General features: G+C 40.9%; 1 protein-coding gene across 1 annotated transcript in view; it reads left to right on the forward strand.

Moving 5' to 3' along the window:
- The first annotated feature begins 1,324 nt into the window (after positions 1-1,324).
- LOC115203152 (RNA-binding Raly-like protein) overlaps positions 1,325-15,591 on the forward strand; it is a 69,692-nt gene continuing 55,425 nt past the window's right edge. The window contains exon 1 of the mRNA XM_029767567.1: positions 1,325-1,609. Within this exon, the coding sequence (XP_029623427.1) occupies positions 1,570-1,609 (40 nt within the window). The 5' untranslated portion in view covers positions 1,325-1,569. The remainder of the gene's footprint in view (positions 1,610-15,591) is intronic.

Here is a 15,591-nt window from a genome sequence, read left to right on the forward strand (position 1 = left end):
CTGCAGCTGTACACAGCCCATCTGTAAATAGCCCATCCAACTACCTACCTCATCCCCATATTGTTTTTATTTACTTTTTTGCTCTTTTGCACACCAGTGTTTCTACTTGCACATCCTCATCTGCACATCTATCACTCCAGTGTTAATTTGCTAAATTGTAATTACTTCGCTATTATGGCCTATTTATTTATTGCCTTACCTCCTTACTCCATTTGCAGACACTGTATATAGATTTCTCTATTGTGTTATTGATTGTACTTTTGTTGATCCGATGTGTAACTCTGTGTTGTTGTTTTTTGTCGCACTGCTTTGCTTTATCTTGGCCAGGTTGCAGTTGTAAATGAGAACTTGTTCACAACTGGCCAATCTTGTTAAATAAAGGTGATATAAAAAAAAGTAAAAATTTAAATTGACGTGTTTCTGTTGTTGAGTAAATTACTGGTTAATCAAGTGGAGGGAAACAAACACCAGAGGTCTGCTATACCTGTCTGTAATCTCTATCTCCTCACCCTAATCACATTGCACTCGAGGGACACTGCCTGTGTTTATACTGTATGTGTATGAGTGTGTGTTCAGCATTTGATTGCGTGCATGTGTGTGTGTGTGTGTGTCTTAGCCTCAGTAGAATGACTCTGTTTTAGATAAGGCTTAATTAATGTTGCTCTCTCCACAACAGGGAGGTGAGTCTCTCCCCCTCTCTCTTTCTCCCCCCCCTCTATTGCTCCCTCTCCCCCCTCTCTCTCTATCACTCGCTCTCCCCGTCCTCTCTCCCTCCCTCTTTCCCCTCATACTCAAGTATCTCCACTGTTAACTCATCCAGTTGTCACCCACAACACCCACATTCTCTGTATGACGTGTGTGTGTTTGGTGTGTGGGAGTGCCTGTGTATAATGCCATCCCTGTGTGATATGAGGTCAGTGGTGAGCTCCTCTCGTCATCTCGTCATCTCTGTTCTGCTGTGTCCTCAGATTCATGCTCCTCTCTTAGACCCCTGCCCTCCCCTGTCCCCCTTCACTCCCTTAGCCCCCGGCTGTGGATAGAGTTACCCTCTCTTCACCACACACACACACACACACACACACACACACACACACACACACACACACACACACACACACACACACACACACACACACACACACACACACACACACACACTTCTTGGCAGCTCTCTCTTTGCCTGGGCAGACTCTATAAGCCCTGAGCCCCAGCCAGGCTCCTGTTGCTGTGAAAAATAAATTGACACACTCCCACTAACCCCCCCTGCCTGCTGGAGCTAATGGGCTAACCCAGTGCTTCCTCTGTCCACCCCCGCTGCAGAGGGACAGATGGTACATACTGTTGGTGCTGCTCTAACTGCTCTGTCATTGATTCAGTAGTAACACAGTCGTCAGTCCACAGCCTGCCTGCCTGCAGAGAGAGAGCCAAAACAGGAAGAGAGAAAGAGAGGACATAAGGAGAGAGGAAAAGAGAGTGATTGTGAGAGAGAGAAGCAGGGAAAGCATCCAGCCATCTGTCTGTCTCCAGTCTGAAAGCCACAGCCGCCCTCTTTTGTTTGGCGTCCCTGATATGACCCTGTTCAAAAGTGAGCACCATCGCAGCCCACGATGTGAGTATGCCAGGCTATAGATACCCCTCTATGTGTGTCTGTGTCAGTATGTTTCAGTGTGTATGTACGCATCTCCTACTCACTCTCTCTCCGCGTTTACCTCCCTTCTACCTTATACCTCCCTCCCTGTTTTTGTCTCTCCCCGTCTATCCCTTTCTTCACCCCCCTTTTTCTACTTTTCACTCCCCTTTCTTTCACATCTTTTCTCCTTCCTCACTACTTTCTCTTGGTTTCTCTCCCACTGCCTCTCTATTCCCTAAATCCCTCCGTCCCTATTTCCCCTCTCCTTACTCTATCCCCCCTTTCTCTCTCCCTCTGGTATTTCCTCATGCCGACCCATACGCCTAGCGAAGGATAACCCCGTCTAATGGAACGAGCGACAGAAGGAGAGAGAGAGCGAAGGAGTGAGTGAGGTAGTGAAAGGATCCTGAGTTGAGGTGACAGGAACTTGGCTGTTTACTCTCCGAACACAGCTGAGCTTAGCCAAGGACTGGAGAGGTGTGTTTGAGAGGACGTGAGCGTGATGAGAGCGTGTTATGTGTCTGTCATTTATCTGGGTGTGGGTGCTTGCGAGAGCGAGACATAGACAAAGAGAGAGAGACAGACAGAGAGGTAGAAACAGATCACTTATGTGTGTCCACATACATGTTACAGTATGTGTGAGCATGGGTGCATGAGATTGCATTATGACAGATGTCCGCAACTGTGATAGTGTGTTGGCCAACAGAGTGGTGTTGGATTTGGACTCTCTGAGGCATCAGGCTGTGTGCTTGACAGGCTCTCCTGTGGTTCGATCCTGTGGTTCAGCCAAGACCAGAGCAGCCCAGGAGGAAGTATAAGGGCACAGGGTCAGCTCTCTCTCACTGGAGCAGAGAGGACAGAGCGAGAGTCTTCAGGACCTGAGGAGTAGAGCTGAACCTTCTACCCAGCTGAGCCTTCAATAGGGTTGTCAATAACTGTGGAGAGGGGGATTACATCGGTGCACAGGGAAAGATGCTATTTCTATTGCACGTCTTAGTAACTGAATGCGTGTATGTAAAAAAAGAGAAAGGGCGAGGGGGGAGAAGACATTATTAAAAGCCAACTGCAGTCAAAAACATGATTCACCTGTGTTTTATCCAGAAAATGATGTCATGGCTTTAGAAGCTTCTGATAGGCTAATTGACATCATTTGAGTCAATTGGAGGTGTAGCTGTGGATGTATTTCAAGGCCTACCTTCAAACTCAGTGCCTCTTTGCTTGACATCATGGGAAAATCAAAATAAATCAGGCAAGACCTCAGAAAAAAATGTATAGACCTCCACAAGTCTGGTTCATCCTTGGGAGCAATTTCCAAACGCCTGAAGGTACCACATTCATCTGTACAAACAATAGTACGCAAGTACAAACACCATGGGACCACGCAGCCATCATACCGCTCAGGAAGGAGACGCGTTCTGTCTCTTAGAGGTGAACGTACTTTGGTGTGAAAAGTGCAAATAAATCCCATAACAACAGACCATTTTTTATTTAATAACTATGCAAATCAGTGAAGAACAAATTCTTATTTTCAATGACAACCTAGGAACAGTGGGTTAACTGCCTTGTTCAGGGGCAGAAGGACAGATTTTTACCTCGTCAGCTTGGGGATTTGATCTCACAACCTTCCAGTTATTAGTCCAATGCTCTAACCACTAGGCTACCCTGCTGACCTTGTGAAGATGCCGGAGGAAACAAGTACAAAAGTATCTATATCCACAGTAAAACGAGTCCTATATTGACATAACCTGAAAGGCCGCTCAGCAAGGAAAAAGCCACTGCTCCAAAACCGCCATAAAAAAGCAAGACTACGGATTGCAACCCAGCTGAGCCTTCAACCCAGCAACCCACCTGAGCCTTTTGTGAAGTGCACCAGTCCCTCCTGCAGCAAAGCACCCTCACAACAGGATGCTGCCACCCCCGTGCTTCACGGTTGGGATGGCACATGTGGACAAAGATCATACTTTTTGGAGAAATGTCCTCTGGTCTGATGAAACAAAAAATTTAACTGTTCGGCCATAATGACCATCATTATGTTTGGAGGAAAAACTGGGAGGCTTACAAGCCGAAGAACACCATCCCAACCGTGAAGCACGGGGGTGGCAGCATCCTGTTGTGAGGGTGCTTTGCTGCAGGAGGGACTGGTGCACTTCACAAAACAGATGGCATCATGAGTAAGGAAAGGTGCACTTCACAAAATAGATGGCATCATGAGGGATGGAAAATTATGTGAATATATTGAAGCAACATCTCAAGACATCAGTCAGGAAGTTAAAGCTTGGTCGCAAATGGGTCTTTCAAATGGACAATGACCTCAAGCATACTTCCAAAGTTGTGGCAAAATGGCTTAAGGACAATAAAGTCAAGGTATTGGAGTGGCCATCACAAAGCCCTGACCTCAATCCTATAGAAAAGTTGTTGGCAGAACTAAAAAAGAATGTTGAGCAAGGAGGCCTACAAACCTGACTCAGTTACACCAGCTCTGTCAGGAGGAATGGGCCAAAATTCACCCAACTTATTGTGGGAAGCTTGTGGAAGCCTGCCTGAATTGTTTGACCCAAGTTAAACAATTTAAAGGCAATGCTACCAAATACTAATTGGGTGTATGTAAACTTCTGACCCACTGGGAATGTGATGAAAGAAATAAAAGCTGAAATAAATTATTCTCATCACTATTATTCTGACATTTCACATGCTTAAAATTAAGAGGTGATCCTAACTGACCTAAGACAGGGAATTTTTACTAGGATTAAATGTCAGGAATTGTGAAAACTGAGTTTAAATGTACAGTTGAAGTCGGACGTTTACATACACCTTAGCCAAATACATTTTAACTCAGTTTTTCACAATTTCTGACATTTAATCCTTGTAAAAACTCCCCTGTCTTAGGTCAGTTAGAATCACCACTTTATTTTAAGAATGTGAAATTTATTTCAGCTTTTATTTCTTTCATCACATTCCCAGTGGGTCAGAAGTTAACATACACTCCATGTGCATTTGCAAACCATTGTCTGGCTTTATTATGGCCGTTTTGGAGCAGTGACTTCTTCTTTGCTGAGCGGCCTTTCAGGTTATGTCGATATAGGACTCGTTTTACTGTGGATATAGATACTTTTGTACTTGTTTCCTCCAGCATCTTCACAACGTCCTTTGCTGTTGTTATGGGATTGATTTTCACTTTTCGCACCAAAGTACGTTCCTCTCTAGGAGACCGAACGCGTCTCCTTCCTGAGCGGGATGACGGCTGCGTGGTCCCATGGTGTTTATACTTGTTCATCTGTACAAACAGTACGCGTGGTACCTTCAGGCGTTTGGAAATTGCTTCCAAGGATGAACCAAACTTGTGGAGGTCTTGGCTGATTTCTTTTGATTTTCCTATGATGTTAAGCAAAGAGGCACTGAGTTTGAAGGTAGGCCTTGAAATACATCCCCAGGTACACCTCCAATTGACTCAAATGATGTCAATTAGCCTATCAGAAGCTTCTAAGGCCATGACATCATTTTCTGGAATTTTCCAAGCTGGTTAAAGGCACAGTCAACTTAGTGTATGTAAACTTCTGACCTACTGGAATTGTGATACAGTGAATTATAAGTGAAATAATCTGTCTGTAAACAATTGTTGGAAAAATGTCTTGTGTCATGCACAAAGTCGAAGTGACCTAACTGACTTGCCAAAACTATAGTTTATTCCATGAAATTTGTGGAGTGGTTGAAACACGAGTTTTAATGACTCCAACCTAAGTGTATGTAAACTTCTGTCTTCAAATGTATTTGGCTAAGGTGTATGTAAACTTCCAACTTCAACTGTATATACACTACCATTCAAAAGTTTGTGGTCACTTAGAATTGTCCTTGTTTTTGAAAGAGAAGCACATTTTTTGTCCATTAAAATTACAGATGCTTCACAAGTCCTGAACTGGCAGCTTCATTAAATGGTATCCTCAAAACACCAGTTTCAAAGTCAACAGTGAAGAGGCGACTCAGGGATGCTGGCTTTCTAGGCAGAGTTGCAAAGAAGAATACATATCTCAGACAGGCCAATAAAAATGTTATTATAAGATGGGCAAAAGAACATAGACACTGAACAGAGGAACTCTGCCTAGAAGGCCAGCACCCCTTTGTCGCCTCTTCACTGTTGACGTTGAGACTGGTGTTTTGTGGGTACTATTTAATGAAGCTGCCAGTTCAGGACTTGTGAGGCGTCTGTTTGTCAAACTAGACACTCTAATGTACTTGTCCTCTTGCTCAGGTTTGCACCGGGGCCTCCCACTCCTCTTTCTATTCTGGTTAGAGCCATTTTGCGCTGTTCTGTGAAGGGAGTAGTACACAGCATTGTACGAGATCTTCAGTTTCTTGTCAATTTCTCGCATGGAATAGCCTTCATTTCTCAGAACAAGAATAGACTGACGAGATTCAGAAGGAAGTTCTTTGTTTCTGGCCATTTTAAGCCTGTAATCGAACCCACTAATGCTGATGCTCCAGATACTCAACTAGTCTAAAGAAGACCAGTTGTATTGCTTCTTTAATCAGGACAACAGTTTTAAACTGTGTTAACTTAATTGCAAAAGGGCTTTCTAATGATCAATAAGCCTTTTACAATGATAAACTTGGATTAGCTAACACAACGTGCCATTGGAACACAGGAGTGAAGGTTGCTGATAATGGGCCTCTGTATGCCTACTGTATGTAGATATTCCATAAAAAAATCTGCCATTTCCAGTTACAATAGTCATTTACAACATTAACAATGTCTACACTATTTCTGATCAATTTTATGTTATTTAATGGACAATTCTTTTTATTTTTTTAATTTTTAATTTTACTTTCAAAAACAAGGACATTTCTAAGTGACCCCAAACTTTTGAACAGTAGTGAATTTAACCTTTATTTAACTAGGCAAGTCAGTTTATAACAAATTCTTATGACACTGGGCCAATTGTGCACTGCCCTATCGGACTCCCAATCACAGCCAGGATTCAAACCAGGGTGTCTGTAGTGATGCCTCAAGCACTGAGATGCCGTGCCTTAAACCGCCGCCCACTCTGGAGCTTTAGCCAACATCCACATGGCAGTTGTTTTGACCATGTCTTAGGTGGAACTGCATTACAGCTGTCAAATCCACAAGTGGCTCTAGGCATTATACCTAAAGTGGACATTACCATTGGCGGCACGGTGTCGAATTAACAGCCTTGTTTACAAGTTGGAACACAGGAATTTGAGATATAATCTACACCTTGATTAGGATGATAGAAATCCTCATTATTTAGTTGAATGATTTTTCAATTTAAGAGTCATTATTTCCATATATCCTACGCTTTCTCGTTTTGAACTTCTTATTCGAGTGATTTGGCAGCCGACACTGCCAAAACATCGCTATACTGTCGTCTGCTATCGCAGGTTAACTCTTGATCTGATTGAATCTAGGCCTTAAGTGTAAAAGTGCTTTCATTTTGACTGTCATCACATTCAGCATTTTATCGCCTAAAAAGTCAGTTTGATTGAAACCTCTGGTGGGAAAATGCACATATACTTTTTTTGTATCCACATTCAAATCTGTCACCAATTGGATGGAAGTCTAGTTAGTAAGGTACTTTATTGTTACCTAGAAATGATTCGATATTGAGACAAAAAAAACAGATGCATTGTACCTTTAAGGGTTGTAGAGCTTGGAACATAGAAAGAAAATTATTTAGTAAAATAACCAAGAAAGATAGAGAGAGACAGAGTGAGAGGATGAGAGAGGGAGGAAGAGTCCTCAGAGAGCGAGAAAGATAGAGAGAGACAGAGTGAGAGGATGAGAGAGGGAGGAAGAGTCCTCGGAGAGCGAGAAAGATAGAGAGAGACAGAGTGAGAGGATGAGAGAGGGAGGAAGAGTCCTCAGAGAGCGAGAAAGATAGAGAGAGACAGAGTGAGAGGATGAGAGAGGGAGGAAGAGTCCTCAGAGAGCGAGAAAGATAGAGAGAGACAGAGTGAGAGGATGAGAGAGGGAGGAAGAGTCCTCGGAGAGCGAGAAAGATAGAGAGAGACAGAGTGAGAGGATGAGAGAGGGAGGAAGAGTCCTCGGAGAGCGAGAAAGATAGAGAGAGACAGAGTGAGAGGATGAGAGAGGGAGGAAGAGTCCTCGGAGAGCGAGAAAGATAGAGAGAGACAGAGTGAGAGGATGAGAGAGGGAGGAAGAGTCCTCAGAGAGCGAGAAAGATAGAGAGAGATCTGGAATAGAACTTGATCCATATGCTCTTCTCTCATGTGCTTAGTATACTAAGCACATGAACTTAGGACCCACAAACTGGTTGAATCAGCAATGTAATTTGTCACCATATTTTGACGTGGGATCTACGTGGATAATACATAGGATTTTTTTTAAACATCAAGATAAACTTGTTTTGAGGGTGAAATTTCAACCACACCATTATGCCATCATTGTAACCGATTTTCAACATAGACCAGCCTTGTGCAAAATATGTTGAACCTTTGAAACAACATTAGATCTTCAACATTATATCCACTTTCAGAAAGAAACTGTAGGCTGGGAAGCACCTCCTACTGGAGAGTTGATCTACAACTATTCCTTTGTTCTCCCATCCAGGGTTTTAACCAAATCCATATTTATATTTGTCACTGACTACTACCAATGTGCTATAGTGATAATGGTTATGGAGAGATCTCTTAATAACTAAATACATTCACTGTTTGTCTATACATTAATAATTGATATGTTAGATTCATGTCTCCATCAGAACCAAAAATCTAAGACAAAGAATACGACTAAATCAAATCAAGCTTTATTTAAAGTGCATTTAAAATTTGATTAGATTTAGTCCTATTCTTTAACTTTTTGGTTGAGATGGAGACATGAATCCAACATATAAATGATTAATCTGTAGACAAACTGGATATTGAATTGTGTTTGGTTGTCAGTGCAACCAAATATCAACATTTGAAGGAGATCTGCTTAGATAGTTCCATCTGTGCCACTGACTTACTCTGGCTTTAATTCCAGTTTGTCTACAAATGTATTAATTGATATGTTTGATTCACATCCCCATCTCAACCCAAAATCCCCAAAGTTAAAAAATAGGACTAAATTAAATCAAATCAAACTTTAAATGCAATTTAAATTAATTTAGTCATATTCTTTAACTTTGATTATTGGTTGAGATGGAAACATGAATCCAACATATAAGGGATTAATTAGTAGACAAACTGGAATTAAAGCCAGACTAAATCAGTGGTACAAAATACTAATCTCCTTCAAATGTTTATTTATTTGCATTGATAACAAACAGCAATTCAATTACACTTTGAAATACTGTAAGTAGCCTATTAACATGCCAACAAGTTAACAATGATAGGCTTATGTTGGATTCACATCTCCAACTAAACCAAAAATGAAAGTTAAAGAATATGATTAAGCCAGTGGCTCAGAATAACCTATCCAAGCATTAGATATAATTCAAATGTTGATGTTTGGTTGCTTTGTCATCCAAACACAATTCAATATGACTTTTGTAATACAGTAAATAGCCTAAAGTTAAGGCATCTTACAAACTAATGTAACAGTATTTATTCAACCTTAAAATGAGTAACACATCCATGGTCTCATTTTAAAGTTACTGTAACTATAAATGTCTTCTTATGTCATCATAGAAAGTGTGCATGTTCAAGATAGCATGCAAAGGTCGCAGGTCTGTTGAGATCTTCACAATGTCTATAATAATCTGCGCAGACTCTTGAACAGCATTGATCACTTGCGCTAGGCCTATGTACTACAATCCAGGGCATTTGGTTGTGCTGTTAGATGAAGCACAGTGATAACACATTAAGTTGTATAAATACAAAATATCTGCCAGTTGTATCCCAATTTGAACTTTATTGTGCTTTTAAATGGTTGAAAGCGCAGTGATAACACATTTAGATGACAACTAAACCAGGAATATGACATTCTTTTTACAATGGAATTTGGTTGAGCCTTTAGATGGTTGAAAGCATAGTAATAACACATGGAATTCAACAAACTTCAGCCTGTCTTTTTTAGTGGGTAAATAAAGGTTGAAATCTCATTGATCAACGTCTCAACCAAATATTACCATCATTTCCACGTTGAAATGACGTGGTGTGCCTAATGGGGACGTACCACAGCCTCTATTCTATTGTCTCCTCTTTGAATCATTTATGTTAATTGAGATTCAATAAATAACACTTCCTTTCCCATAGAATTGCCCCACCTAGTTCCCTAGTGTTGAACGCAGTCAATCAGTCAGTCAACCAGTCAGTCAATCAGTCAGTTAGTCTGTCAGTCAGCTCACATAGAGACAGGGAGCCATGGGCGCACACACACACACACACACACACACACACACACACACACACACACACACACACACACATACACACACACACTGGCTCAGGGGCATGGCAACGCAGCATACACAAAGAGCAGAACCACTGGAGCGGCTGAGTTTCTGATACAAGCTGCCTGGCCGTACCTCTCTCATCGCATTCTTAGACATACTTCATTCAACGTTCCATATGACTTTTTCTAGTAATATACAGGTATACTGTATGCTGTAAGGACACCACACACTCTGCCCTCTGAGAGCTTTAGAGAGATATTAGCCGTGTAGGGCTCTCCCTGGTGTGAAGGGAGAGATGGGAGGGCAGGGTGGCACTGTGGGGAGATGTGCTCTGGGTGGACCAGTCTCGAGGGGTCTGTCTGGTGAGCATGCTGGTGCTGCTGTGTTTATTTATTCATACCACCTCTTCTCTAATGGATCTACTCTAACGACTCTCACTACATACACCCTTACAAAAAAGCGTAATCCGGGTTAGGGGAGGGTTTAGCCGGGTTAGGCCATCATTGTAAAATAAGAATTTCTTCTGTTTGCAATGTTTCTACCGGTTGGAATTAGGGTGACCAAATCTTAAAAACCAAAATACGGGACAAGGGAAAGATTTTGAGTGACATTTGTGGAACAGTGGACAGAATTTTTTTTGGGGGGCAGGTAAATGGGTCACACTGAAATGGGGACATGGTTCTGCTGTATGAAGGTCACTTCCGGTTAAAGGGGCAATCCACAGTTGCTACATACATTTTTGGACTTATAAATTAATGATATGTACCCATTGATTCTTGAAGAATATAGGAATATACAGTGCCTTCAGAAAGTATTCACATTCCTTGACTTTTTCCACATCTTGTTGTGTTACAGCCTGAATTTAAAATGGATTAAATTGAGATTTATTTTGTCACTGGCCTTCACACAGTACCCCATAATCAGTGGAGTTATGTTTAAAAATGTTCTTCAATTTAAAGCTGAAATGTCTTGAGTCCATAAGTTTTCAACCCCTTTGTTATAGCCAGTTGTGGAAAAATACTTAAGTAAAAGTAAAGATACCGTACCTTAATCGAAAGCAACTCAAGTAAAAGTGAAAGTTATCCAGTAAAATACTACTTGAGTAAAAGTCTAAAAGTATTTGGTTTTAAATATACCTAAGTATCAAAAGTAAATGTAATTGCTCAAATTTAATTAAGTATCAAATTTCTAATTCCTTATATTAAGCAAAACAGATGGCATGATTTTTTAAATTAATTTTTATTTACGGATAGCCAGGGGCTATAGCCAGGGGCACACTCTAACACTCAGACATCATCATTTATTGAGTCCGTCAGATCAGAGGCAGTAGAGATGGCCAGGGATGTTCTCTTGATAAGTGTGTGAATTGGACCATCCTGTCCTGCTAAGCATTCAAATTGTAACTAGTACTTTTGGGTGTCAGGGAAAATGTAAAAAAGTACATTATTTTCTTTAGGAATGTAGTGAAATATAAGTAAAAGTTGTCAAAAATATTAATAGTAAAGAAAAGTACAGACAGATACCACCCAAAAACTGCTTAATTAGTACTTTAAAGTATTTTTACTTAAGTACTTTACACCACCGGTTATGGCAAGCCTAAATAAAGTTCAGGAGTAAAAATGTGCACAAAATAAGTTGCATGGACTCCCGCTTTGTGCAATAATAGTGTTTAACATGATCTTTGAATGACTACCGCATCTCTGTACCGCACACATACAATTATCTGTAAGGTCCCGAAGTCAATTAGTGCCTTTCAAACACAGAATCACCCACAAAGACCAGTGAGGTTGTCCAATGCCTCATAAAGAAGGGCACTTATTGGTAGATGGGTAAAACATTTTAAAGCAGACATTGAACATCCCTTTGAGCATGGTGAAGTTATAAATTACAGTTTAGATGGTGTGTCAACACCCAGTCACTACAAAGATACATGCGTCCTTCCTAACTCAGTTGCCGGAGAGAAAGGAAACTGCTCAGGGATTTCACCATTAGGCCAATGGTGACTTTAAAACAGTTACAGAGTTTAACGGCTGTGATAGCAGAAAACTGAGGATGGATCAACAACATTGTAGTAACTCCACAATACTAACCTAAATGACAAAGTGAAAAGAATGAAGCCTGTACAGAATGAAAATATTCCAAAACATACATTCTGTTAGCAATAAGGCACTAAAGTAAAACTTCAAAACATGTGGAAAAGAAATTAACTTCATGTCCTGAATACAAAGTGTTATGTTTTGGGCAAATGCAACACGACACATGACTGAGTCCAACTCTTCATATTTTCAAGCAAGGTGGTGGTTGCATCCTGTTATGGGTATGCTTGTCATCAGCAATGATTAGGGAGTTTTGTGGGGGGATGAAAATAAATGGAATAGAGCTAAGCACATGCAGAATCATAGATGAAAAACTGGCTCAGTCTGATTTCCAACAGACACTGAGAGACAAATTCACCTTTCAGCAGGAAAATAACCTTAAACACAAGGTCAAATATACGCAGGAGTTGCTTACCAAGAAAGCATTGAATGTTCCTGAGTGGCGTAGTTACAGTCTGGACTTAAATTGGTTTGAAAATATCTGACAAGATTTGAAAATGGCTGTCTAGCAAAGATCAACACCCAACTTGACAGATCATGGAAAATTTAAAGAAGAAGAATGTGCAAAAATGGTACAATCCAGGTGTGCAAAGCTCTTAGAGACTTACCCAGAAAAACTTACAGCTGTAATCACTGCCAAATTTGATTCTGACATGGATCGGCTCAGGGGTGTGAATGCTTATGTAAGTTAGATATTTCTATATTTAATTTTCAATACATTTGCAAATATTTCTAAAAACATGTTTTCACTTTGTCATTATGGGCATCGGGTATTATATGGCAGATCTTTTTTTAAATATTGAATCAATTTTGAATTCAGGCTGTTACACAACAAAATGTGGAATAAGTCAAGGGGTATGAATAATTTTTGAAGGCAATGTATGTTCCTCATGCTTAGTTGAACCCAAAATATAAGCTTGATTTACTCCAATGTTTGAAAACAAAGTAAATGTAAACAACCACTGTATAGCCTAAAAATGATATGTTGATATCATGGATGGTCAGTCCTTGCACCCAACAGTGTATTCTATGGATTTGAGAGTGGTTGCATTTCTCCAGCCCCATCCCTCATCCTTGTAAATGGATGAAAAAAAAACATTTGCAGTGAAACATTTGTTATGATAACGCAATTCAATAAAACGGCTCCCTTTTTCCTGACAATTTTCCCTATCTTTGGTTAGGTTGCCCTGGCCTTGGCTTTTGCTGCCTTTTTTCTATTTTTAAGTTTTGGCACATTCATTCCAGCAACATAGCACCCTGCAGCTGGTTTGCTTCTGAAGCTATGCAGTTGGTCCTGGTTGGTCCCTGGATGGGAGACTGGAAGTGGTGTGAAAATGAACATGTCACACAGTTGATGTTCATGTTAATGTTCATGTTAATGTTCATTTTCATGTATTATTTCCTCATGATTTTTTTTCTACAAACATGACTTTTATTTTCACATGTTTATTTTCAGCTTCATCTGGACTGACCATGCTTACCTTCAGAAGCAAACCAGCAGTGAAATGTAGGGTGCTATGGTGCTGGAATGAATATGCCAAAACTTAAAAATAGAAGAAAACCTCATTGAACATAAATTATTAGAAGAGGAGAGAATAGAATATGTCCCCACTGGGCACACCACGTCATTTCAACGTCAACATTTGGGTAATATTTGGTTGAGACGTTGATCAATGAGATTTCAACCTTTATTCACCCACTCTAAAAGACAGCCAGAAGTTTGTTGAATTCCCCATGTGTTATCACTATGCTTTCAACCATCTAAAACACAGGTAGGCAACCCTGGTCCTGGAGTTCTGCAGGCACTTCATGTTTTTGATTTAACCGACCTGGACGACAAGGTGTGTTGAATTTAGGCAATCACTGAACTGATCAGTTAGCTCAGTTGGTCAGGTGTGGTGACTAGTTGGAACAGAATCCTGCAGTACCTGCGGCACTCAAGGAACAGGGTTGCCTACCCCTGATCTAAAAGCACAACCAAATTCCAAAGGAAAAACAGATTTTTTTGTTTACTTGTTATCAAAATGTGTTATCACTGCGCTTTCAACCATTTAAAAGCACAATAAAGTTGAAATGGGAATACAACTGGCAGATATTTTGTATTTATACAACTTAATGTGTTATCACTGTGCTTCATCTAACAGCACAACCAAATGCCCTGGATTGTAGTTGAGATGACATTAAAAGTACATAGGCCTAGCGCAAGTGATCAATGCTGTTCAAGACTCTGCGCAGATTATTATAGACATTGTGAAGATCTCAACAGACCTGCGACCTTTGCATGCTATCTTGAACATGCACACTTTCTATGATGACATAAGAAGAGATTTATAGTTACAGTAGGCTAACCTGAAAATGTGGCCGTCGATGTGTTACTCATGTTCGAAAACCATGAAAATGTCAAAATAATTAACAATTCATGTGATTTGTTCACACGTGTCTGAAAATCATGTGTTTTTTTAATGTGATTTTTTCATGTGATGTTTTGTAAAGGAAATAATGCAACTGTCAGGATCGCTGTGATGTACCTCCTCTACTGTCTTTCTAACCTATACTCTCTCTCTCTCTCTCTCTCTCTCTCTCTCTCTCTCTCTTTCTCTCACCCTCTCTCCCCCCTTCTCTCTCTTTCAACTGTCAGGAACGCTGTGATGTACTTCCTCTACTGTCTTTCTAACCTATTCTCTCTCTCTCTCTCTCTCTCTCTCTCTCCCTCTACCCCCTTTCTCTCTCTTTCAACTGTCGCACCCCCGTCTTTTTCTCCATCCTCTCTCTCCCTCTCACGCCCACTCCCCGTCATGCTGCTTTGTTAGGCCTATTGTTATGACAGTGATGTTGGTGATTGCTCAGCTTGTGATATCGTCAGTAAGAAGCCTGTCAGCAGACTCTGATCTGAGATCAAATGGACCAGGACTGCTGTCAGAGAAAGCAGATGGGATGGATCCAGGAAGTCAGATCTGAGAACAGCACGATGGTAGAGACGTTGAATTGCTTGTCAGCATGATATGAACAGACAGGTGGGCTGTGCTTTAACAGTCCCGTTTGACAAACTACCCACTCTGCCACTGCAGAATGCCAGCCTCGTGTGTGTGTGATAGGCGGTGCCACTTGCCAAAAACACACAGGGCTCCACGCTGTGCAGGATCCCCCACAATTCATCTGTTCCTGGAGCACACAAAACTGCCAAAATGTCACTCCAGTCCACTCCACAGCTCATTGACTCCGGGTTTAAGAGGTCACAGTATTTGCCTGAGTAGAATACTATTAAAAAATAAAGCCTAATTCCAAGTAGGATGTTTTTGCTTATGCATATCCTCCTCTCTTCCAGGTAATGTGATTAAGCTGTCTTTAAATATGAGCATTTACCATAGCTGGTGGTGAGGCAGACTAGAGGTCGGTGGGAGAGGCAGGAGCCAACATTCAGTCAGTACACGGCAGTAGGGATTATGGATTTATAATCCTGTGGTTATGATTACAACTCATTTCATGTGACCTTGGTTTTGTGACCTCTGCTACA

This window comes from Salmo trutta, chromosome 12, assembly GCF_901001165.1.
Source record: "Salmo trutta chromosome 12, fSalTru1.1, whole genome shotgun sequence".
NCBI lineage: Eukaryota > Metazoa > Chordata > Actinopteri > Salmoniformes > Salmonidae > Salmo > Salmo trutta.